At 43.4% G+C, this 25,066-nt stretch overlaps 1 protein-coding gene across 1 annotated transcript in view; it reads left to right on the top strand.

The window, feature by feature from the left end:
• The window catches only part of Spon1 (spondin 1), a 275,300-nt gene that overhangs the window by 121,621 nt on the left and 128,613 nt on the right, over nucleotides 1-25,066 (top strand). Inside the window, exon 5 of the mRNA XM_032892851.1 lies at nucleotides 862-984. Coding sequence (XP_032748742.1) covers nucleotides 862-984 — 123 coding nt within the window. The remainder of the gene's footprint in view (nucleotides 1-861; nucleotides 985-25,066) is intronic.

The following is a 25,066-nucleotide window of genomic DNA, read 5'->3' as shown; positions in this document are numbered from 1 at the left end:
TCAGATACCCTGCATTTCAGATATTTATGCTACAGTTCATAACAACAGCAAAACTACAGTTATGAAATAGCAGTGAAAATAATGTTATGGTTGGGGGTCACACAACATGAGGAACTGTACCGAAGTGTGGCAGAGTTAGGAAGGCTGAGAACCACTCCACTCGTTCTCATCGCCCTCCTTCACAGCCACCTGTCTCTGCTCTGGTCCAGCATGTTGGACCCTCAAAAGTACTTCTTGGAAAATAGACACGTTTCTCTTAAAATCTAGAAGAGAGATGCAGTGGAAGGGACAGGGAGAAAGCCAGGATATTGAAAGACCAGCTCAGCAGGGGCTGGAGAGACGGCTCAGTGGCTTAAATAAAGTATCTGCTGCTCTTGCAGGTGACCCTGGTTTGGTTCCCAGCACCTACATCAGGTGTCTTAGAATCATCTGTAACTCCAGCTCCAGGGAATCGGACACTCTGCCCTGGTGTTCTCCAGTACCTGCATAAACACGGCATTCCCTCACAAGTCTCACACACACACACACACACACACACACATCTTTAAAACGAAAAGAATAGCCGAGTAAAAGTTAGCATTGATTTCCCAAAGTTTCCCCAATCCTAGAGATTCTATATTCTTGGTTCCATAGAACACCCCAGAGTGGAGAGCAAGAACTTTGAATTTTTTTGTTTGCAAACTATATATTCTTAGTTGAGAAATATAAAATCCACAGCAGTCGGGTGCTGGTCTTGAGTCTTACCAGTCAGTGCAGCTGTACTGCGTCTCCTTTATGCAGGGATCAAGGATAAGACAAGCTGCTGCAAGGCCGTCTTCTATGAGGTCTCCATCTGCTTTCTAACTTGACTTCCCGTTCCAGATCCCACACTTGATGGAGTGACGGACAGACCGATCTTAGACTGCTGCGCCTGCGGAACTGCCAAGTACAGACTCACATTTTATGGGAACTGGTCGGAGAAGACTCATCCAAAGGATTACCCTCGTGAGTACAGCAGCTACTTTACCGGTTGGGGAAGCACAGTGCTAGTGCTCCCTCTGCTCGTGGGATCCATTAGCCGAGCTGCGTCAGGCCTGCTCAGTAGAACCCGCTGATTTGTGAACTTGGCACCTCAGAAAGTAAAATCAGGGACACACACGAACATAATCCTGGTGCTTTTAGATTCTTTGTGTGGCATTGCTCTACCAGTGGTTCTATCTGTGGGTCTTTTATCGTCAAGCCAAGCATTTTGTAGCCTCAGTCCTCCTAAAAACAGCTGTACCCATGTTACAGAACAGACTGTCGTTAGACACGACTGGCCAAGGGATTCTCTTGACTCCACAGACAGTGTAGCAGTTACTCAGTACCCTTAACCATAGTAACACAGTAGCCTCAACTATAGTAATGACTGACAAGTCATCAATCAATACATGATATTCCTGTTGGACCCAGATGTCACCATCTAATGCTACATGACCCCAGACTCAAAGTAGCCTATATCAATCCACAGGAGTTGTCGGGAGGCCCCAGAGTCACTATGTGAGGAGTGTATCCTAAAATAGGACACTCTCCAACTCTTTTTAATCAGTTACCTCAACAAATTTGTAACGAGCAGGCACTCTCCTAAGCCCTTAAAAATATGACAATGAGCAAGAGAAAAGATTCCGTGCAAGGTCCTAGGCTATTTAGGGACTGTGGGGTAGATGGACAGCAATCAAATAATCACATGGAATTGGTTGCTGTAAGTGATGGGCTGACCCACACAATATTAAGCGTGTTTACTGACGGTGTATCCTTGATTTGGAAAATAGCGTGCTTTGTGGGTAAACTCCCTGAAGATCAGGGAGAAGTCACCATTTGTCCAGAGTCAAATGTGCAACGTCCTGCCTTTGCTTTAAATTTCCATGAGGACCTGGGAGGGCCCGTTCTCTGTAGCCTTGGGAGGCAGGATGGCTGTGGGTGGCACTGGGCATGCTGTGTCTGAGAATGGTCTGTTTTGTTCTTAGGAGTTTATTTCACTCTGAAGTTACCACAGCTGGGAAGAACCACAGAAACAGGAGAGGAGATTAAAAAGAGGGATTGGGGCCAGGTCTCCGAAGGCAGAGGGGGAAAGGGTGCGTGATAAGGACTTACCGGGTATATCAGAACCTCCCTGGAGCCCAAACAGCCTACCCAAAAGGGACTCCAGCACTCCTGGCCTATTGTCTAATTTAACTCCCATAAAGTTGAAATTTAGGAACTTGAGAGCCTCTGGCTAAGGCATTTCTCGGACTCCAGGATTCAGCCTGCTCTAGCCTTAGCTGTGTGGGAGACCCTTGCGAACAAACTTAGCCCCTCTGCCTGGGAGGGGGCACTTAAAACCAGTATGCTAGAAAAAAATGTTCTACAGTGTCCCCACTAACAGAAGAGATAAAATGTCTGGGCCATTACTCATCTTTTGTGATCCTAAGGAGTTTTCTCATTTCTGTTGTCTCCCAGAGTTTAGGTGGTCAGGGAATGGCACCAAACCATTGTTTCTGGGCCTCTGGGGCAAACCACATGCAAACCTACAGAGAGTTTCTGTGGTGCTGTTGAGAGCTTAATAAACACAGCAGACATGTATTCCTGATTGTCCCATTGTCAGGCGTCACATCCCAGAGCCAGGATGTGCCCTAATTTTTCTGTTGAAAAACTTTCATCTCCAAACACTGAATAGCATTTACCACATTGTGTTGGGATTGTTTCTTCTGGAAGTTTCTTCCCCACAAACTGGCAACTCCTTTGGGATAAAAGCTATGACCACCTTATCTTTGGATCTTTGTCCCTGCCCATGCCTGGGACCCTCCTGAGGATTGGGTGGTGACTGTGGACCACACCGGCTACCATCTGGGAGGCAGGTATCTAGCCACTGAGTCACGATGCCCAGCACTGATCAGGGAATGCACCAGACTGTCCTTGCAGGGCAATGGTGAACTTGGATACTTGAAGGACTGGGCCACTGGGAAGGGCACAGGCAATGACAATGATGGTTTCTGCTAATCTAAGCTGCAGGGATAATTCTGTCTTGATAACCAGCCCTGCTGTCAGCCCAGAGAAGCTTCCTGACAACAAATTGTCAAGTGCCAAGTCCCTTGTCTCTTTTTAATTAGTCATCAAAATGTCACTTTCCAAGCAGGGATCTTGGGACAGAGGCTCTCAGCCTCTTTAGTCGCTGCATCCTCTTAACATGTTTAAGACTCACCAGGAGCATCGACATACTTTGTGTTAAATCTCTCGGTGTTTCCCTTAGCTGAGAAAAATGTTAGTTACTTATTCATTTTAAGTGTCAGAGCAGTAATAAATGATTGCATGTTTAATACATTTGTCACATGCTAACATAAAAACATATAATATGTTTTATGAAAGTGACTGTATTAGCCAAAGAAAGTTGTGAAATGGGTGTCATTGTCACATGGACTGTCACTCACTTTTGTTTCTGCATTCAATCTAGCGATTGACATCGTTGATAGAAGTACGTGAAGAAAATCCTAGCCCACATGCATGTGTAACTAGAAAAAAAGAGTGTTTGGGGGCATTGGAGGGGTTGCTCGGTGGTTAGGGTACTTGCTCCTCTCACCAATGCCCTGGGTTTGATTCTCTACACCCATTCACAGCAGTTTCTATCTTAGGGCATCTGACACCTTTTGCTGGCCTCTGCCAGCACCTGCACACATGCGGTACACATGCATATGAGCAAGCAAACACATATACACATAAACAAAATAATTTTTAAAAGGGTGTTCTCATAATCTTTCCAGATACTTACAGATAATCTCTGCTACCACAAACTACTTCAAAGTTCACAAATGGCAGAATTTTGTTAAGTCCTGTTACAATGTAGAATATGCAATGGCGCCAATAGATTTGTATTCTGTCACTAAAATTCACTGCGTACCTTCTTCTTTGGGTGGATCTTTTAAAAACACATGATTTTGTGTAGCCCCGATGCTGACCATATGAAAAATACTGGCTTGTTGGGAATTACAGATCATCCAAATGCCAAGACTTCCCACTAAACAGAATCAAAATCATATCCATTCCCAGAGGACAGAGCCCATCAGGAAAGTGACAGAAAGCTGGGAAGCTATCAAGTTCACAGTAATGGCTACAAGTTTCCCAAGAGTCTGAGTTTTGCTTGAACACTCAGGTTTTATTATTGGCAACAGATACCATCAGTTGTTTTCCTTGAAGTGACAGACTGACTTCATTTTTTGAGAAAAATGTCTGCCAGATTCCTAAGTCTGAATAACGGTAATTTGCCTGTCATTTGTTCTTTCAAGTAAAAATGATGTTTTATGAACGTGCAAAGTGGCTAGTGTGACTTGCACCTCAAAGACTCGCTAAGTGCTCTTCCCGAGGACAATCAGAGTTCTCCAGTCCAGGGAGCAGAGCTGCTTTGCATTTTTTATTGCTTTTTACAGCCTGAAATTAGTCACCTTGAATAACAAGGTGTGTATTTATCAGTCAAAACTTCAAATGACTCATTTTTCTGTTATGTGAAGGACACTCATGCAAAAATGAGCTTTTTGTTGTCTGTTGTGAACGTGTGTCCCCGAGGAAGACATCAGCTACTAATACAGGCAAGGATGTTGCCTTGGCCCGACTCCGGTGCCAGTGTCAATACACTGTGGCAAGCAAATAATGTCTTCATGTTGCTATGAAATGGTTTCAATCTTTCAGATTCCCTGAAAGGATCTCAGGATTCTCAGGAGTCTGTGGGTCACATCTTGGTAACCTCTGCAATGGCGTAAGAAAAAAAACGGGTGTTCAGCCCTCGGGTGTCTTTGAGTAACTTATCTTTGAGGATCACAAGGACTGCTACATGGGGACTGAACAGTACCATGTCCAGTCAGCTGCCACAGTCAGCCACCATGTACCTTCAGCCATAGTGAACCGTGTCTGCAGATGTCTCTTCTCAGGGACTGTACAAAGTGCTTTGTTCCAAATGCTGCTTCTGGGGTTCTCTCCTTGGGAGAAGTCTGCATTCTCCCTGGGAAGGTGAAACAGAGGCCAGCAGAGAATGGACCAAATAGCTTCTGGCGTTCCTCCTCTCTGGTACTATCAAAATCTCTGCTGGACATCTGGAAACCGTGGATTTCTCCCCAAACCTTCCCAGTCAAGAAGCTCTTGACATACATTGTAAGGTTAGACCGTGTAAGTTGTGCCTCCTAATTCTGTAAGTGAAAAGGTCTGACACACAAGAAAGTAGCATTACACGCTCAGATGGCCAGAGAAGATCCGAACCAAAATCAAAGCTCGGCGCAGATAATTCTTGTTTTCCTTCCTTTGGGGGGTCTATCATGAAGCAGTCCATAGTTGGAGAATGTCTGAACCAAAACCGAAGCTGAGATCCTAGTGATTTCCTTTTGTTTTTCCTTGGGGGCTGTCATGAGGGGAATCACTCCTCTGTCCTCTGCAGTCAAACTAAACACCTAATGCACAAATCATCTTCCAATGTGAAGTCAATTGACACTAAATTCTGTGCCATCCACTTGCTGTTCTGACGACAGCCAGACTTTTAGAGGCCAGAGAGAGCACTCCAGGTTTCTGGAGCCTGAGCGCACTGCTGAAACCAACTTGGAGCTCTGTCCTAGGCATTGCCAGACTGCCACTCCCAACTGCTTCCCAGCAGCAAGGTGGCCAGGCCCATAAGGATGTCTGGAGGGCCCGACATGTGTCCAGTCTTCACAGAGCTTCTTAAAGATGCTAAGTATCTTCCATCACTAGTTTGCATAGGGATCTGGGCTCTTGAGGAATGCTTTCATCCCGTAGACAGCTTGTCATCTCCCGATAACCTCCTCCACTTTGGACATCGCATCATTTAATACTACTTGACAAGTAAATATCGAAGAGTATTTTCCTACATCCAGTTTTTAATTTGATGACACATTGGCTAAAATATTAATATGGGCACTGGAAAAATACATCCTATGTTTTTGAGGTTAATTTTACGGTGACATTCAGCCATCTTTTCCATTGGGTCACTTGCTTTAAAAAAAAAATTATGTCCATGGGAACTGGAGAGATGGCTCAGTAGTTAAGAGCACTGGCTGCTCTTCCAGAGAACCTGGGTTACTACCAGCATCTACACAGCAGCTCACAACTGTGTATAATTCCAGTTCTAGGGCACCTGGTACACCCATGCAGACACACCTGCAGGCAAAACACCAATGCACATAAAATAAAAATACATAAGTCATTTTTTAAAATTATTATTTCCAACCCCATGGAAAAAAAAAACCCAAACTTGTGCAAACTTGATGGCTTAACAGTTTTGTCCTTTTATTCATCCAGTTTTATGCAAAGTTTACTCATCATAGTCAACTCATTGAATCCTGGTTTTATGATTAATTTTCTCTCGTAGTTACGAGTCCCAACCTTGTCTTACTTCAGACAAGTCATCTCGCTGTTCTTTTATCAGCCACCAAGGTGATGTCAGAACTCCTAAAAACAGAGACAGCACTGGGATTAAAAACCACATATAAATAACAATAGTCCACCTGTACTGCCTTCGACTTCCTCCTATCTCCATGCAAGAGCAAGTGGTTTTTGGGGTTTTGAGGCTCTTTAGTCTGATGTTAATCTCAAATCCAACTACTTGTTACTTACCCAGGTCTATTAGAAACTGATAGTAGACGGAGAGACTCACAGCCAAACATTAGGTTGAACTTGGGGAACCCCAAGGAAGAGTAGGAGGAAGGATTGTAGGTGCCAGAGGGGTCAAGGACACCATGAGAACTTGGCCTACAGAATCAACTAAGCAGGGATCACAGGGGCTCACAGAGGTGAGGAGGTGGCAATCAGGGAGCCTGCATGGGTCTGACCTAGGACCGTTACAGATATGCTGTGATCATTTAGCTGACAGTGAGACTAAGGGGCTGGCTCTGACTCTTTTGCCTGCTCTTAGGACCCTTTTCCTCCTGCTGGGTTGCCTCGGTCAGTCTAGATCCAGCTTAGTCTTGTTGTATCTCGTTATGCCATGTTTGGTTGGTATCCTTGGGAGACCTGCTCTTTTCTGATGCGAATCTGGAACAGAGGGCTTGGGTAGGGACTGGGAGGAGAGGAGGGAGGAGAGCTTCCAGTCGGCTTGTATTGTACAAGAGAAAAATAAAGAAAAAAGAGAAAGGAGATCAATGGAAAGAGTCACCCACACACACTTAGTGATTGTCCCATAAATTCTTCTCCAATTTCCTCGTCTGTTGTTGGCATAAATGAGTTCTTTTGTGTCTAGTTTTAGAATCTTTCTTCTTTCCTTAACAATCACTCATTTTGCACAGGTTTTCACAGTCCTTAGCAGACAACCATGATAGAGGGGAAGATCATTCTTCTTTATTTCCTGAGTAATCTGGATTGCTTTTGTCTAATAAGCTTTGTTAGCAACTTAAATAATGGCATTGTTATCTCTCTCCTAATTTGCATACATCGGCTTTTATGCATCCTATTAGCTTCTATGCCATTTGGATGGCCCTTTTGTGCTGTTGGTAAATTTCCATATTCTTCACTTTATACGCTGACTTCCCTCCTTTCCGTACTTTTTGTTTTTATTAATTATTAATGCACTCGAGGCTGGGACTTCTCCTCTTAGCTGATCCCTGAGCCTTTCCCTCCTTTACTGTAGACCTCTTTTATGCTCACTGCTCTCTTGGTAAAATTCTCTTGTGCACTTTATCTTCTGGACATAGATGTTTATTAGTGGAGCTTTTTAAATTTTTTGAGAGTTTATTTTTTATTTGTATTTTCCTTCTCAGTTTTGTTTCTTTACTTTGTTTTGATCAACGAGTATGTGCTACATAGCTCCTTCTTTGCTGTGTTTACTGTTTGTTTATTTAATAACCCAGTGTATGTTTGCTTTGGTAAGCTTTATTTCCTAGTCCTCTGTGGGTGCTGAAGAATGTGCTCTTCCCTGCTTAGTGCACAGCATCACTGGTCTGTGTCAGGGCCCCCTCCCAGTGTACAGCATCACTGGTCCATGCCAGGTCCCTCTCACACTATTTACTTTTAATCTCATTCCACTTAGGCCACCATTATTGTAATTAGCCATACTAATTTTTTTCCTTTCATTTTTATGTGTCCTGATGATCCTTTCTGTTTCTTTTAAAATTTTATACTCTTTTTTTCCTATTACCCAGTTATATCCTCTTCTGGTTGAAAAATTAACAGGCATGTTATCCTAGCACTTGGGAGGTACGTGAGGAACATGAGGGTCCAAAGTCTACATTAGCCGTAAAGCAAATCCGAGGCCAGGCTAGGCTGCCTGGGACCCTGTCTTAAAACAATAACAACCAAAAGTTATCTGACTCCCTTATGGTTAACATCATGTGTGTCAAACAGCCACAAACTTTTCTAAAGCCCTAGTCTCAGCTTGCCCTATGCACTTCTCTCCGTGGGTACTTTCTGCAAGAGCATTCTCTAACTGTCTTTGTAAGGCAAGCCCTGATGCCCAACACGCCTGGGAGTATCTTGTTAGGTTCTCACACTTGAGTCACACAGGGCTGCATATGAGGCTGAGGATCAGAAGCATTTTCTTTTCTACTGTTAGGTGCTGTGTCCTTACTCTCTAGAGAGTCCAGGTCAAGCTGGTTTTTGCTTCTTGCTAAGTGATTTGCACGTTCCCTCTGCTTTTCAAGTTTTTCTTCTGTTTGTCTATCTATCTGTCTGTCTGTCTCTTTGATGTTCCTCCTCATCTTCCTATAACTACCACTGGGTTTTAAGTTTCAAAAACTAGTTCCCTACTTAACAAGTCCTTTCCACATGAGATCTTGCTTTTGCCTCTTTCTTTAATCCTAAGAAATGGTTGTTGTCCAACATTTCATCTCCTCTTATTTTCCTTTCTGAGCCTCTGCCCTAGTTAGCTTCAACTGTTGACTTGACACTGCCTAGAGTCATCTGTCTGAGAAGGGAAGGCAGTCTCAACTTTTGCATAGAAGGGGCAGGCACCCATGTGTCTGGATATCTAGTCTTAAGTACTTTGGTGTGTGCTCCCTAAGGAAAACATTCTTATATAAAATTTCTGCACACTTAGTAAGTACTAACACTGGTAAAACACTGCTGTGCAGTCTACACACTTTCTTACTACATTAATCGTGCCTCTACTGTCTTCTTCATGCGTGTCACATAATATCATATAATACAAGCTGCCTACATCAGTAACATGGGAAATCTTAAATGTTCTAGAAGCTGTGTTTAAAAATGAAGGAAAGCCATAAAATTAATTTTTTACAGTTATTTTATGTTGTATGTTTGAGTGTTTTGCCTGCATATATGTGTACTGCATGCATGCCTACTGCACTTAGAGGTCAGAGGAGGATCTCAGATCCCCGGGAAATGGAGTTGTAAATGGTTGTGAGCCACCACGCGAACCCTGGAAATTGAACTTGTGTCCTTAGTAAGAGTGCTCTCAACTGTTGAGCCACCTCTCCAGTCCCAATAAAATTAGATTTAATGTTCTATATTTTATTGAAGCCAGTATCCCAAATCATGTCATGTTAACATATAATTGGCCTGAGAATTCATTATGGACATATTTTGCATTTTTTTGTGTGTCATGCTAAGATCTGGTACCTGTTTTGCATTCAGACTTGACATACTTTAACCACACGGTAGCCATGTGTAAATATCGGCTACCAAATTGCACAGAGCAGCTCTGTAGCAAAGAAACGAGAAATCTTCTCCCAGAATCTAAGCCGGGATTTACCAGCCAGTTACTTGTCACACATCTTCCATCGGCCTCAATACGGAACACTTCTTGGGCTTTCTTGACTTTACTGCCATGGACATTTTTGAAGAGCGCCCAGGGGTTATTGTACATAGACTGGGGTCATTGCTGTTTCGGCTGGATTAGATTGAGATTGTGCATCTTCAGAGAGGATCCCTTGGCCTTTATGAGTGTGAGTGTTCATAGCGCATTTGTGCTTGGTTCCTTTACTTGCCTGCGTGTTTGTCTTTCATTCTTTTTTGAAAGATTTATTTATTATCTATTCAGTACCACATGCATACAGGTACCCTCAGAAACCAGAGGACATTGATCCCTGGAAACTGGAGTTGGCTGCCTTGCGTGAGTGCCGGGGACCAGACCTGGGTCCCCTAACAGAGTAGTAGGTGCTTCTGACTGCCAAACTGTCTCTCCAGCCTCCCTCTACTTGTTTCTGCTTTGGATTCTTAATACCTTCCCTCCATCTTTGAGGATGTGTATGTTGCTTAGGTAGAATTGTTGGCCCATCAGCTACCACAAGGCTGCTTCATACCCTGCTTTCTTCTTGAGCGCTAGCTGCACTTGCCTGGGATCCAGTTTCTCTGCAGGTGCCCTCTAGGTTCTCTGCAGATGTGTCTGTTATGTCTTGTATCTGTGTGCTGGGCAAGGAGAGATGTTGGGTAATGTCTGTTCTGGAGTGTTTAAGAACAGAGAACAGATGAAGCCAGGAAAAGGAGGTCCAGGCATCCTGTGACTGCTGTCGAACCCTTCTGGGCTTCCATTCTTCAGCACCTGGTGAAGGACCACATGAAATCTCCCTGTTACCTCAGCGTCTATATTGATTCCTTGGATCTTGCTTTTTTTCTCAGTTTATGATTTTTCCCAGGACAGAATCTAGAGAACAAGAAGACTATGTTAACTCCTCGTCTCCTTAAGGAGCCTGAAATAAAATGCCAGCTTACACACTCTGATTTTGGACACGCTGCCCTCTCTGCTGTATTACAGAATGTTTAGTGAGCTTTGAACCACTATCACTCCCTCCCCATTATGCTATTCTGATAGGGAAGGCATTAATACCTTGTTCTAATATTGTATCCGTATTGATCTGTGTTTTTCCGTGGGTTCTATTTATTTCTGTGTTCTGTAGACCCTGTAGATGTAATGTCATAGTGTTCTCATTAACTCTAGCCTTTGCATAACTAACAGATTATCTTGTTTTAATAACTTGTGCCTTAAAGTGGATCCCGCCTACAGTCTCGCTTGGTTTCCTCTGAAATAACTTGATTAACTTTTTAGTAATTTCAGACTTTCTAAGGTTTTACGATCTCCTAGGAAATTACTGGGTTCACCCTATTGGAAGCACTTGTCTTGTTCTGTTCTGTTTCACCTCCCAAATGCTTTGCACTTACAGTAACCCCGTCTCCCCCAGATTCTGCTCCGAGAGTCCCAGATGATTATTTTAGGCTTTCTTTGGTATTACTCCATATGATATTATTTGCTTGGCTTAGATTTTGCATATGTTTAATTCTCATTGTCACTCATTTTTCCCCTCCTCCCTTAATTAATTAACAGTTGATTTATAAGAAATGAGCTAGGGAATGTAGCCCATGCATGAGATGCTGGGTTCTATCCTTAGCTCTGTGAATATTAATGAATCAACTAGTTAATTAATTAACCAAGAATAAGTAGAGGGCTGGAGAAATGGCTCAGCAGTTATGAGTGCTTGTTGCTCTCGCAGAGGATATAGGCTTAGTTCCCAGCTCCCAACATGGTGGTTCGCCACCGTCCACTTAGTGCCAGGGATCTGATGCCCTCTTCTGGCTTCCACAGGCACTGCATGTACCTGGTTCACATAGCATTTCACCTGCCCTGGAAATAACATGAATATATAATAGAAAAAAATAAATCGAAAAGAATAAAAACACGCGAGGATTTCCTTCCTGATTTTTCTATAGATGCTGTATTTATTAGAATAGCATCTTTGATTCACTTCATGGGAAAGTTTTGAGACTAACGTTCACAGCTCTCTTCCCAGTTCCAATTCACATTTCCTTCAGTGTTTTGTCGGTTTATTTCAATCTGCTTTTATTCTGACAGTTCTTAGCTGAAAAAGTCTATTCCCAAGCAGTAGTTCTGTTATTAGTTTTAATTATTTATCTCATCAATAAGTACTTATTAATTCAGGATTTCTTGCAGACTCTTATAACATTATCTTTCCTCTATTAAAACCTACTGTTTTCAGTGGAAACCAGTAAGCTGATTCTTGTGCCTTACTGAGTGGTTTTCTTTCTTACGACTGAACATTTGGAAAAATATTCTCACTTGGAATATAACTGGATTAAAAACCCAAATCCTTTTTTATTAAAACTTTATTATAAAGAACTTGCAAATAAAAATAACATCACACAACAAAATTAACCAGGCGAGTCTATCTGTCTCAATGAACTTCTGTACAGTTAGCAGAGCCGTTCTGAAGCTGCGAAGCTTCACACTGGATTTTATGTTTCCACCATTAAATATATTTTTATGCACTTACCCTTTAGCGACAACAAAAATCCCTGACTGAGTTGCAAGTAGAGAAAGAATTAGCCTTATGTGTTCGTTACAGTTTTTTACTGCATGCTTTGTATGTGGTTTTCCATTTCAGTGAAGACACCTGGTCTTCATCCACTTACGACCAGATTCCACAGCTTTGCACCTTGTAGGATATGTGGTTTTCATTTGCAGCTAAAGTGTTTCATGATTTGTTTTTATCTGAGCTACGTTAAGTGAATCTGAAGGTTCTGTTCATACCTCCAACTATTTTATTAACAGTGATATTTTTTCTTCTAGTTGGTTTTTTACTTTTATTTCTCTGCCCTTTTGTCCTTTGCTGTTAGCCCATTAATTCCACAAGTAGACACGATGCATTTGTTCTGTGAATAGTGTGCTTAGAACAGGCCATCCTTCATTTCTATCCTTTCATTCTCTTCATACTCTGCACAGTTTGGCTATTTTATTTTCTCTTTGTCTGCTCAGTTTCTGGTGGCACTCAATCATGTATCTGACCGGCATCTTGCTTACTGCTTACTCCCACTGCTCCTTCCTCCCGTAAGGATCTCTTTAGAAATGGGCATAGTGTCTTTCTTATACATTTACTATACCCCTTGTCGGTTTTCTTAAAGCGGTTTTGGTTGTTGTTTTATTTCCTGGTCTATTGATTTCTTCCTCCTCCACCCACCCTCCTCTGTGCCGGTTTTCGGTGTGCCTTCCTTCTCTCACACTGCCAGCACTCCCAGATGTTCCTCATCCTGGGCTACTCACTCTTCCTACTCTTTCTCTTGCACAGTGTGTGAGCTGCTTTTCCCTCACACAGCTCTGGCACGCATCCCTCTCAGTTTTCAAGCACTCTACTACTTTGCGGTTCAAAACACAAAGAAAGGCTTGCAGCTTATCCCTAGCCTCGGTTAAATTCAGAATGAAGGAACATGAAAGGAGACGAAAGATAAACTCCCACGGACCAAGACAACTTATAAAAGGGAGGGTTTATTTGGCCTTGCAGTTCCAGAGAATGAAAATTATCAAGCAGGGAAGTATGGCGACCGCAAGCAGTGGGCACGGCAGCTAGAACACAAGCTAGGGGCTCACATCTTGAAGGAAGCAGAGAACGTGAACCGGGAATGACATGTGACTTTGAAACCCCAATGCCTTGATGACACATTTCCTCCAACAAGGCCACACCTCCTAAACTTACCCAAACAGCACCACCAATTGGGACCAAGTGTTCAAGCATCTGAGCCCATGGAGGACACTGTCATGAAGGCCACCTCATCTGGTGATTGCTTCTGAAGCCTTTGCTTCCAACTGTTATGGGGGGGATTTGATTGGGTCCTTGAATTGGTAAGGCTGGAGTCTCTTTTCTTCCTCCATCCTCTTCCTAGAAACTCAAACATGGAAATTTTTTGAGTACATCCTTTCTTAAATAAGCTGTACCTATCTGGGACTGGCTGTCTAAAACTCTGTCTTGTATGACGTAATTGTGTCTATCAAGGATACAGTCCATTACCACTGGGAGGAGTAAGTTACCTGGCTGATATTCTCTCACCATTTATTCCTGGTGCCTGGCAGTTTCCAGAACACGTGATCACTACAGCGTATTCATGTAGCTTAAATGGCCACCTGTTCTCAGTGATGTGAGTTCAGGTAGGGGAGAGATGGGACTCATTGCCAGTCACAGATCCATTGTCATCTAAACCTAACACTACCAGTTTCCCAAAGTGGAGAAATGGGGTTGACTCTGAAGTCTGACCCCAACCCAGCAGTTTTCTCTATTTCCTTCAAGCCTGTTTGCCAATCCCTAAGATGTGATTTCAAGAAAAATAGATTTTAATAAAAAAGACTTAGGTAGGTGTGGTGGCCCATGGCTTTAATCCCAGTACTCAGGAGGCAGAGAGGAAGGTGGATCTATGAGAATTCTAGGCCAGCCTGGTCTATATAGTCAGTTCCAGGCCAGCCAAAAAGAAGGGGGTGTGGAAAAGACAAATTTAGTATTCCTTCTGCATAAAACTATTCTGAACACCAAAAAAGCCCTATGAAATTGGGGGTGAGGTACTCAAGTTCCATTAATGATAGCCTTTGGTATGGTTACCCAGGAATTTGCACACAAAACTCTGATGAAGCTAATGGCATTTATGAACTCAAGTTTTCCAAACAATGCATTGAGAAATACACCCTCCAGAACTGTTTATTCCAAGAAAGGCCAGATATTTATAAGCACAAATGGGGTTTCTGCAAAGGTTGGTGCCAGGCTCTCCAGCCCTGGCAAACATCCCTCTCAATTTGCAAGAACTCTACTGCTCTGGGATTGGAAGCAAAGCAGAAGCACAAAGAAATGCTTGCAGCGTATCCCTGGCCTCAGTTAAATTCAGAATGGAGGAACATAGGCAGGGACGAAAGATAACAGGAAGTCTCAACACAGATAGCCCTGCACTGGAGCCGTCCCCTGTGATCAGGGAGTGCGGTTGTTACAATGCCTTAACTACACTACTGAGTTGATTGATTAAATTGAAAGTTATGAGCCAAATGCCCCGAGAGCATCCTGGAGCCTTCCTGCGTCTGTACATATTCATGCGGTCCTAATGACCCTCATTGGAAGGGGAAAGCGAGTGCTTCCAGCAGGGAATGCATGAGGAAAGGCTTGGGAGGAAGCAAAACTTTAAAACAGCCAGCAAGAGTTTAATTAAACTCTAACATTATAAGCTTGCCTCTAAACTGAGCAAAATGCACCACATTTCGCCCCCACATGGAGCTACTCTGGGTCCTTGCAGCTCAAGTGGGAAGAACAATGGGATTCAGAAGGCTTTCTTTTCACATCTGGCTCCTTGAAAGAGGTTTCTGGAGGGCTTTGCTGGGTAGAACAGTTACTGTTTACAGATGTGAGTGGCTTTTCAGTCATTGAATGCAAATTGCATCTGCTTTGTTGTATACACCCTGGGAAAACCCCAAGGAGGGAATAATGTGGCTTTATCCGCCCACCCACATTGGGATTCAGAGCACAGTCTTTTGGGGTTTATTGGGTCCCTAAGCAACCTTTGAAGAGAGCTGTCCATCTGTCTGACTGCCCTGTCTCCAGCACACATGGATTCTTTTGACTTTGCTTCTCTGGTCTCTGGTTCTATCTTTGGTCCATTGACTAAATTTTTTGGTAAACATGTCTTGCACTCAGGGATCCTAGACTGCGGGCCTTGACAGTGTTGGTCTGTAATCTGAAGGCAAGCTCCTCAACAGGAATGAAAAGGACAAACTTTTAATGCAGAGGCTAAAAACCAGAAAAAGAAGCAAGGGTAAAGAGATGAGGGTGAACAGGCTTCTGCCGGGATTCTTAATCTCAACACCAAATGTCAGGACTCAAAAAGAGGAAGTCAGAGTCATCTCACCATTTTAACCTGAAGACTTCCTTAGGAGGCTTCATGAAGATTACCTTATCCACTTCGTGCCTCGGTTTCCTCATTTGCAAAGCAAAGCATGCCCCAAACACCATATGGGGATGTCTTAAGAATAACCAAAGTGAACCAATACCAGAAAAAGATTCCGCTCAACCACTGTCTCCGGTTCCCTGTATGCAAAGGCACGTGGGCGTCACTGTGTTAGAGTAGGGCTGTTACTGTAGGACAGATATTTTCCAGCCCTTTCACAGCCTTGGCGCGTGGGGTGAGTTTACCAATATTGTTATGTATGGTAGACCATGGAGAGTTCATACATGTTTCTTTTAGCTCAGTGCCAGACCCACAGCTAATGATGCCTGAATCTCATGACTATTGTGTTTCCCCAGCCCCGATGTGATCCCAGCCAAATTCTCAAACTTCCAGTGAGTTGGCTCTGCTCTCCTGTTGCTTTCCCGCATGAGTCCTTCCGTCATCGAGGGATGACTTTCTCTAAACTCCCTACTTCCTTCATGTCTCAAATGAGAGAGAGCAGGGCTTCAGATACATTTTATCATTCCTGTCTTTACAAGCTTGAGATTGAAAGGCGGGGCCTGAGTATGTAGCTCACCTAGTAGAAGACAGCCTGGAATACACAAGCCCTGTGTTTATCCCCAGACTGAGTGTGGTAGCTCACACCCAGAGTGCCAAGATGGGGATTTGACTTGAGAGGATCAGAAATTTAAGGTCATCCTCAGCTACACCGTGAGTTCAAGACCAACCTGGGATATAGGAGATTCTGTTTCAAAAAAAAAAGTAAAGTGAAATTGAAAGACGTTGTATAAAAGGTCCTATAATAAAAACCTAACCAGTAATGAAGAAAGGGTGACATAGCCCTCAATCAGAATGGAATTTAATAACAAATAGACATTGCACAACAACCCAGACAAACACATGGAACCCATCAGCTAACCAAAGCTGGTAGCCCCTGACCTGTTTGTTTGGAACAATGGGACGTAAACAGAGTTTGGGGTTTCTGTGTTCTGTGATTTCTGCTGCTCGAGGTCAGTTTCACCCAGCTTCCCTGCCTGCGTGAGCAGTGCTTCAGTGGAGACTGTGCAACCACAGTTACGGGAAAGGCAAGGCTGGGGTGATAGAAGAAAGCCAACCTCGTGTCTAGGGAGATGGTTTAGTGGATGTCTTAATCACTGCTGTCTTGCTGGGAGGAGACACCATGACCACGGCAGCTCTTATGAAAGAACGCATTTAACTGGGGGCTGGCTTACAGCTTCAGGGGCTTAGCCCATCAGTATCATGACAGCATGCAGGGTGCTGGAGAAGTTGCTGAGAGCTAGATCCTGTGACACACACACTCGCACTTACACACAGGCTCACATGCACCTCACATACACATGTGCACACCACACACACAAAAGAACAACAAGAACAGAACTTTTTAGCTAAGCCCTGGAACAACTTCCTTTGTGCGTCTAACTAGGTTTCACTTGGCCTTTATGTATCAGCCTAAACCGTCGCTGCTCTGAGGTGCCTTCCCTGACATCCGCACTGGGCTATTCCCACTCTCCAAGCCTCTTTACAGCCTTTTGTACCTACCCTTCCCCCCACTGCTGCCTTACTGAGGATAGCCATATAATTTAAAGCTTATGAAATTCAAGGTTAATCCTGAAGAAAGATTAAGGCTGCTTTCACAAACCAACTGTACAGTAGGATGGCTGAATAGTGAAAGTGTCTTTGACCATAACTCAGTGGCCACCTTTGGGGAACAAGGCCATGGAAAGGGGGAGTTTGGCATTATTTTATATTTGCACATGGAAGGATTTTATAAACAAATATTCCAGAAACCTGTGATGGGCTGGGAATGGTGACATGTCCCTGTGTCCCCAGCACTTGGGAGGCAGAGGCAGGAGGACCTAAGGTCAGAGGCCAACCTATGATAGCAAGTTCCAGGCCACCAGTGACACTTCTTCTCAATCTCTGGGGATTCTTGGGTTTCTCCTTGGAAATCTACTCTTAAGCCTCTCTTGCAACATAATTTACATGGCTTTTCTTCTTCATTGAATTTAAGCTACATCAATTATATCAACACCTTAACTTGATTTTGAAATTATTATTTTATTTTAAAATAAAGAAAAGCAATAACAAAGGAAGGACCATAGATGTGGAGGGTGATGCCTGACTTTCCTAATACTGAAAATCTCCCAGAGGAGAGCATATCCTGTCAACTCTAACACCACAGCCCAGATCCTGGCCGATCCTGACTGACGCCAGTGTGTTTCCTGTATTAGAATTAGACTATTATTCCCTCGGGACAGAGACCTTGTCTTGTTCATGGCTAGGGTCATTGCTACCTAGCCTATGTCAAACAAAATGAATACCAACAGCTATAAGATAGACGTGGGGAGGATGAAGATGTGCCAGGTTCCTGGGCCCATTCCATCTCTCAAAATGCTACTGAGAAAGGACAAATTCTAGATCCTCTTGCAAACCTCCCTTAGGTAAATGCACTCTGCTTCCTTTAATGTATAAACCTCTGGAGAAGATCCCTTGTGTTATCCTCGGAGCCTGCAGTTATACTTAGCATTTTAAAGATGAGCTGGATGGCAGGGAGAACACTGGGCAAAGCCTCCTCCTATGTGGAAAACACAGCCTTTCCTCCGCTGTCTCTGTGTCCTCCTTGTTTTATTCTGTTTCCCATGGCGATTTTTTTTCTTTTTTAGATGAAGTCTTATGTATCCCAGACTGTACCGAAAACAACCCTGAACGTCTGATCCTCTGCCTCCAGCTGGGATTACAGACGTGTGCCATCATATCCTGTTTATTCAATGCTGAGATTAAATTTAGACACCTCTATGATGACAGACCTCAGGGAAAGACAGATAGAGGCCGTTGGGACCCTAGGTATACCCGCAGCCTCGGCACCAATCGATCTGTTACTGCAGAAATGTCTTCGTTCTGAAGGAAATATTTTAAGTATATAAAACAATCGTAGGAAAAGATAATGTACATGAAAAAATGACTCAGGATCAGACACGGGAAGCTCTGCTGAAGCTTCCAACATTTAAGGGCTTAAAATTTCCAAACAATGAGTAGAAAATACACCCTGAAGGACTGTTTCTGCCAAGGAAGGCTGACTGTTCACAATCCTAGCAGGCTGGTGTTTTGTGCCAGCCATTTTAGTTCTGCCAAATATCTTCCCAATTTGCAGGGATTTTTGGGTTTCATGTTGCAAATAGAGTATTAAACTTCTTTTCAATACAACTTGCATGGCTTTTTTTCTTCATTAGTTCTTATACTACACTGATGAGAGCAACAACTTAACTGTTTTAAAGCAGTTGCTTTCTTTGACAGAATGATGTGACTTTCAAACCAGGAGCTTAGGAATAGCTGGATGGTTATACAAGCTCCTTTTCATGTTGTCGTAACCAAACACCTTATAAGGAGCAATTTAAGGAAGGATGAGATTCTTTTGGCTTGCGGTTCAAAGGTACACAGTCAGTCAAGGTGGTGAAGACATGATGGCAGAAGTATGGGGTGGTTGGTTACTTTGTATCCAACCCAGGAAGCAGACAATGAATGTGAAGTAGGGCCAGAGCATGAAGCCTCAAAGACCAAGTCTTAGTGGGGGATGTTTGGTTTTTTTTATTTGATTGGTTTTTAATAAAACTTTGCCAACTCAATCCAACCCTGAGTTCTAGAAGCAGCAAGTTGCTATATCTGGAAGAATTTTACAAGAGATTAGCAACTTAATCCTGTCCCTGATCTAACAAGGAGGTGATAGCCAGCAATTAATGAAGCCTGGGAAGTCTGGTGTTACACTGAATCCCACACTCTACTTAAAGTTCACTCGTGAGACATTAGAGTAGCAGTCAACTCCACATAGAAAATTTCCCTTTCCAAGTTCCTGAGACTAGCAGCCCAAGATGGTAGCTGGTAGCCTTTGAATTCTCAGGAATCCTGGTAAAAGAGAAAAGTCTAAGCTATCTACCTAGGACTATTGTATGGATAAAAAAAATGATAGACAGATGATAGATAGATAGATAGATAGATACATAGATAGATACATAGATAGATATCAGAAGAGCCCTTTATGTATTAAATATCATACTATGCCTTATTATATAGCATTTTATATAATAAATAGCTACAATTATAACAACTTTTCAGATCTGCTTTTACTTTTGATGACCATTTTCATAATAAAATATAAATCCTTATGCATGTCTTGATTTGTAGACATTTAATGACTGTCTACCATACATTTAGCTTTGTCATCTCCTGCACCATTGAGGCCTATGTACACAACCTCCCAGGGTGAGGTTTGTCCTTGCTTACTGCTGCCAGCCCTAGCTGATGCCATCTCTCCCGACTTCTTGTTCTTCCTGCTCATCCCTACTTCTCATCCTCCTCGTCCCTGTTCCCCATCTTTCCATCTAGGCTTTAAGTCCAGCTGCCTGGTCTGCTTTGGAGCCTTACCGGACCTTTGAGCTTTATTTAAGCAATGAATGAATCCTTCCATCTTTTTTTGCCTCTAAGGAAGAACCAGGAAATCAGACCTTATCAAGGCAAAAAAAAATCATTCTCCTTGGTCTGGGAATGTACCTCAGCTCATGGGATGCTTGCCAAGTATGTAGGAAACTCTTAGTTCGAGTCCCAGCACTGCACAGCATCGTTGCTGATGGTTTATCAGGTAATTCCAGCACTTGGCATCTGGGGGTGAGGTGCAGAGATGATGGAGATGGGAGAGTCAGAAAGTCCTCTTTAGCTACCTACTGAGTTCCAAACCAGCCTAGGTACATACGATCCCATCAGAAGAAGAGAAAGAAGAGAAAGAGGAGGAACATTTAGTCTCTCAGACGCTAGAAAACAAAATGGTCGAGGAAATAATCCTACAATTGTAGACTCTTCCCCTCCATCAAGAGGAAACAGAACTTTCTTGTCCAGAACTGCATAAAATGGACTCTTCCTTTCACTGGGTTCCAGAGACTCAGAGGCCACCAGCTGTCACCTTAGGCCACAGGTCTCAGAAACATAGGAAAGGAACTTTTCCATCCAAATTATTATTGCCTTTGCAGAATCCGCAGCTGCCAACACATGGGCATGGGTCTGAGCCAACTTTGATGTGTTTAAGTAAAACGTTTAACATTCTGATCTCTTTAGCCTCAGTCCTGATACTTACCAGTTAATCAGTCTTTCAGTGTGCACCTGCTGTGTGTGACCTTTGGAAGAGGGACACCTCCTATACGTTCAAGCCGATGGAGAGCCAGGCACAGTGAGACGTGCCTGCAGTTCCAGCCGTTGGGAGGCTGGGGCTAAAGCTGTGTGATAGGATCTTGTCTTTGACAAAAAAGGGGACCTAAGAGAACAGCTCAGTCTATTAGGTGCTCTGTGTACAAAGCAAAGGACCTAAGTTTGAACCCCAGCATTCACACAAAAGATAAACAAAAATAAAAGAATCTCGTGTGGAGGCCTGTGTTTGTAATCCTAGCACAGGGGAGTAGAGACAGGCAGATTCTTGGGATTCACTGACTGTCATCCAGCATAGCCAAGTGAGGGAGTTCAGGCAATGAGAGGTGAGCTCAAAAACCAAGTGGACAGCTCCTGAGGAGTAATCCTGAGGTTGACCTCTGGCTTCATTCAGTACAGACCCCAGGCCCCACCCCCCAGGCCCAGGCCCCACTCATACACATGGGAGTGTTGGATGAAAACAAGTAAAGTTCTGGTGTAGGCAAAGCAGAAGTCACTGGCCCAGAGCCACAGAGCTGAGAAGGGACAGATGTAGGATTATATCGCATCAGCCTGAGTTAAAACACAAGTTCTCTGACTGGGTTCAGTGGTACACAGCCTGAGCCAGCCTCATCTCCTGCCTTCTGAAACTTGTTCTCCAGTTCCACATCTGTTCTGTCCCCAGATGTGCCTTGTTCTTTCTGTTCTGCTCTCTGGGTCTACGTGCACACAAGCTGTTTCTCACGCTCACAACCCTCTTCCTCAGGGCTGATTGCAGCCAGTCTTTTGATCCCAGCGTAAGCCCCATTGCCAGGAAACCTTCCCAACCCCCATCGGGATCAGTGACTGCCCTCTTCTCTGCTCTGTGGCTAGCCCTATTCATTCCTGAGTCAAATGCACAAATTCCCATCCTTGTGTTTGATCCTCTAAAACCCTGGGAGCCTTCAAGATCAGAGACTATATCTGGTTTATCTCTGAGTTCTCGGACCAGCGATCCTTAGAATATATGACTGGTGGGTATGCATAGATTAAGTTTGACCAAACTCCCAGGAGCCACCTTCCTGATGGGTCAAACTCCAGTAAAAGTTCCAGCCTTGCAATTCCTTATTGATCACTGTAGACAGACATTCCTGAGTCTGAGTAACTGATCTCTTGTTTTTTGGTTTATTTGTTTGCTTTTTAAGGCCTGGTCTTAAAAAATAAGTGGATGTGGAGAGAGTTAACAATTGCAGAAGAATATGATCAAAATTCTGTACAAAATTCTCAAAGAACTAATTTAAAAAATGTTTTAATACCTGGGATAACCTTTGACCTCTGACCTCACTTCCCAAGCTTACAACTCACCAAGGCCATCTCCTTGCCCTTATACCCTCTACAAGAAATCAAGCATCCCTTTCTATTCGATTCTATTCAATTCCTAAAGCAATGGGGAACCAGAGCAAGGCTTGAGAGGCAAGAAAAGCAGCCCCCTCACCTTTATGACCTTGGAACTGCCAGGGTGGTTCAGCAGATAAAGGCTCTTGACGTGCACTCGATCCCTGAGAACCACAGGGTAGTAGGAGGGAACCAACTCCTGCAACTTGCACATACATGTGAACACTCACACAAACACGCACAGAAACATACATGTGCAATATACACACAAGCATACATACAAACACACACACACACAGACATACAATACAATACAATACAATACAATACACACACAGACATATACAAACATACACAAATATATATACACACACAAACATACATACAAAGACACACAGAAACACACACGCACACACTAAGTGCATAAATATAAACTTGAAAACTTTTAAAATAAACTTGTTCTTGATGTTGGTTTTGTATTTTGTTTTTGAGACAAGGCCTCATGTACCCCAAGGGTAGACTGGAACTAAGTATGTAGCTGAAAATGACCTTGAACTAACACTCCTGCCTCTACCTCCCCAGTGCTGGGACTGCAGGAGTGTGAATTTCTAGCTGCTAGGCAAGTTCTTTACTGACTGAGCTACATTTGCAGACCCCAAATGAGCCTTGTATTGGAGCACACAGAAGGGCAGCTACAATCATTAGCACAGGAGCTGCCTCACAGTCACGTGACCAGCACCAAAGTCAAAAGCCACCAGGGTTCCAAAGCCACCTTGCCTTTTTCTAGTCTCTGCTTTACCCTAAAAGCAGCCATCAACCTCGATCCTAGCTTCACTTACGCTGTCTTCATTTAGCTCTTTATAAGTGGCGTCGCACAGCAAGTGTCCTTCCCGGTCTCATTATTTTTTCAACTTCATAGCTCGTGAGATTCATTCCTATGGCTGTAATATTTCGGGTTTGTTCATTTTCCTGGCTATGGAAGAGTCCATTGCATGAACATAGACCATGCTTCATTTGTTGGTTGTCATAGGTGAATATTTGGTTAGTTTCTGATTCTGGTCTACTGTGAATGATGCATTCATGTACATGGCCTTTGGCCAATATGTGTATACATTTCTGTTTAATTGAGAGTGTTATACACAGGGACGGATTTGCAGGTTTGACAACATTATATCGTTAGTCTTGTAATATATTATTCTGGCGTTTGTGCACACACAGTTTTGTACACCCACAGCTCCCATCTAATCTTTACGCCTTCTCCTCCCCTTCCTTGCCTTGCTGCACTCAGTAGAACCAGCAGTCGGGCAGCCAATGCTGAGCTTTCTTATCTTGTTCCAAAAACTGCACAATTACTCTCGCTTAGTACGCTCTGCGCTGGAGGGTTTGGTTTGGTTTGGTTTGGTTTTGGATATTTTCAGAATAGAGAGTGAACATTTATTTTCTATGTTTGCAGAGTTTCTGTTGTCATGAATGGATAGTAAATGTCATCAAATGCTGCTTTCTTGTGTCTTCTGTCAACACGATTCAAGTATTTGAGTTTGGAGTTGAACCATCCTCCTCTTCTCAGAGTAAACCTCGCATACCTGTGGTCTTCAGTAGCTTCCTACATGCCCGGGTATACAGTGTACACACATCATGTTTGGACTTCCTGTCCGTGCTCTCATTGGAAAGATGGTTTTTACTTTACTTCTTAAAGGCTTGTTCTGTATGTGGAGCAGGGTTGTGCATATGTGTGTGTACCTGAAGAAAGGGTCAGATCCCCTGGAGCTGAAGTTACAGGTGGTCATGAGCTACTGAATGTGGGGGCTAAGACCCAAACCCAGGAAGGGCAGTGAGCACCTAAGACTGGGCCATCCCTCCAGCCCCATGTCTTCACACTTATCTTTAAGCTTGCGGCGAATTTCTTAAAAAGTTCAGCTTGACTCCTCTCTTATTATTCATAGATAGATAGATAGATAGATAGATAGATAGATAGATAGATAGATAGATAGATAGATAGATAGACAATAGACAGACAGACAGATAGAAACACAGACTATTCTTTTAATAGAGTTTGGTTCTATTACTACCTTAGCAAACCACACTGAGCTTCTAGCTTTTCTTTTATTAGAACAGAAAGCTTTCCCAAAGATAAACCGGTCTTGAGACAAGTTCTGTTTCAGTCACTCCGAGGCCATGTGTTCCCTGGCAGGTCCCAGATCCTCTCGGACTGTTTCCTCGCCAATGGCATGGGATTGTGAAGTAAACTAGACAATTTGTAAGAAGGCACCTGCCACATACAGGTGCCCAGTGGACCCCAGTTCTTACCACTTCCTTCTGCTGCTGAGAAGATTTCCAAACACAGAAGAACATCACCTGCCATGTTTACACAGCTCGGCTGAGAGCTAAGATTCTAATGTGGAAAATGTACAGTTAGGGCAGGAGAAGCCTGCAATGTTCGGTAGTGCTTTGAAAAACTTGTAAGCGCCAGTACCTAGATTTTGAAAATTAGGTAAATATTGCCAGAATTATCATCCCCAATAGCCCATGTTCTTCCCCTGGAGGAACTTTCAGCTTGGAGTTTTAATGAAGAGCTGGTAATAGATGTTGGAGCAAGCATTTGGAAAAGGCAGGAATTCGGCCCCTCCCACACAGAACAGTGTGCACGTGGAGGCCAGAGCAGGAGGATGCTTCCAAATACAGTTGCTCTTTCTAGAAATGGAACTCCTGTGCTGTTCACCAGTGCTCATTAAACCATCAAGCAGTCCCCAGAGCAGAGAGGGGACGAGAGTTCAGAGTGCCCTAGAGTTACGACCTGTGCCTCTGAAATGAGAATCAGGTCCTGACTAAACTTCAGCTGTAGTCAAAGACCCAATGAGCA

Source organism: Rattus rattus, chromosome 2 (genome assembly GCF_011064425.1).
Source record: "Rattus rattus isolate New Zealand chromosome 2, Rrattus_CSIRO_v1, whole genome shotgun sequence".
NCBI classification, from domain to species: domain Eukaryota; kingdom Metazoa; phylum Chordata; class Mammalia; order Rodentia; family Muridae; genus Rattus; species Rattus rattus.
Note: the sequence above shows the minus strand (reverse complement) of the source record. Positions and strands in the feature narration are given on the sequence as shown.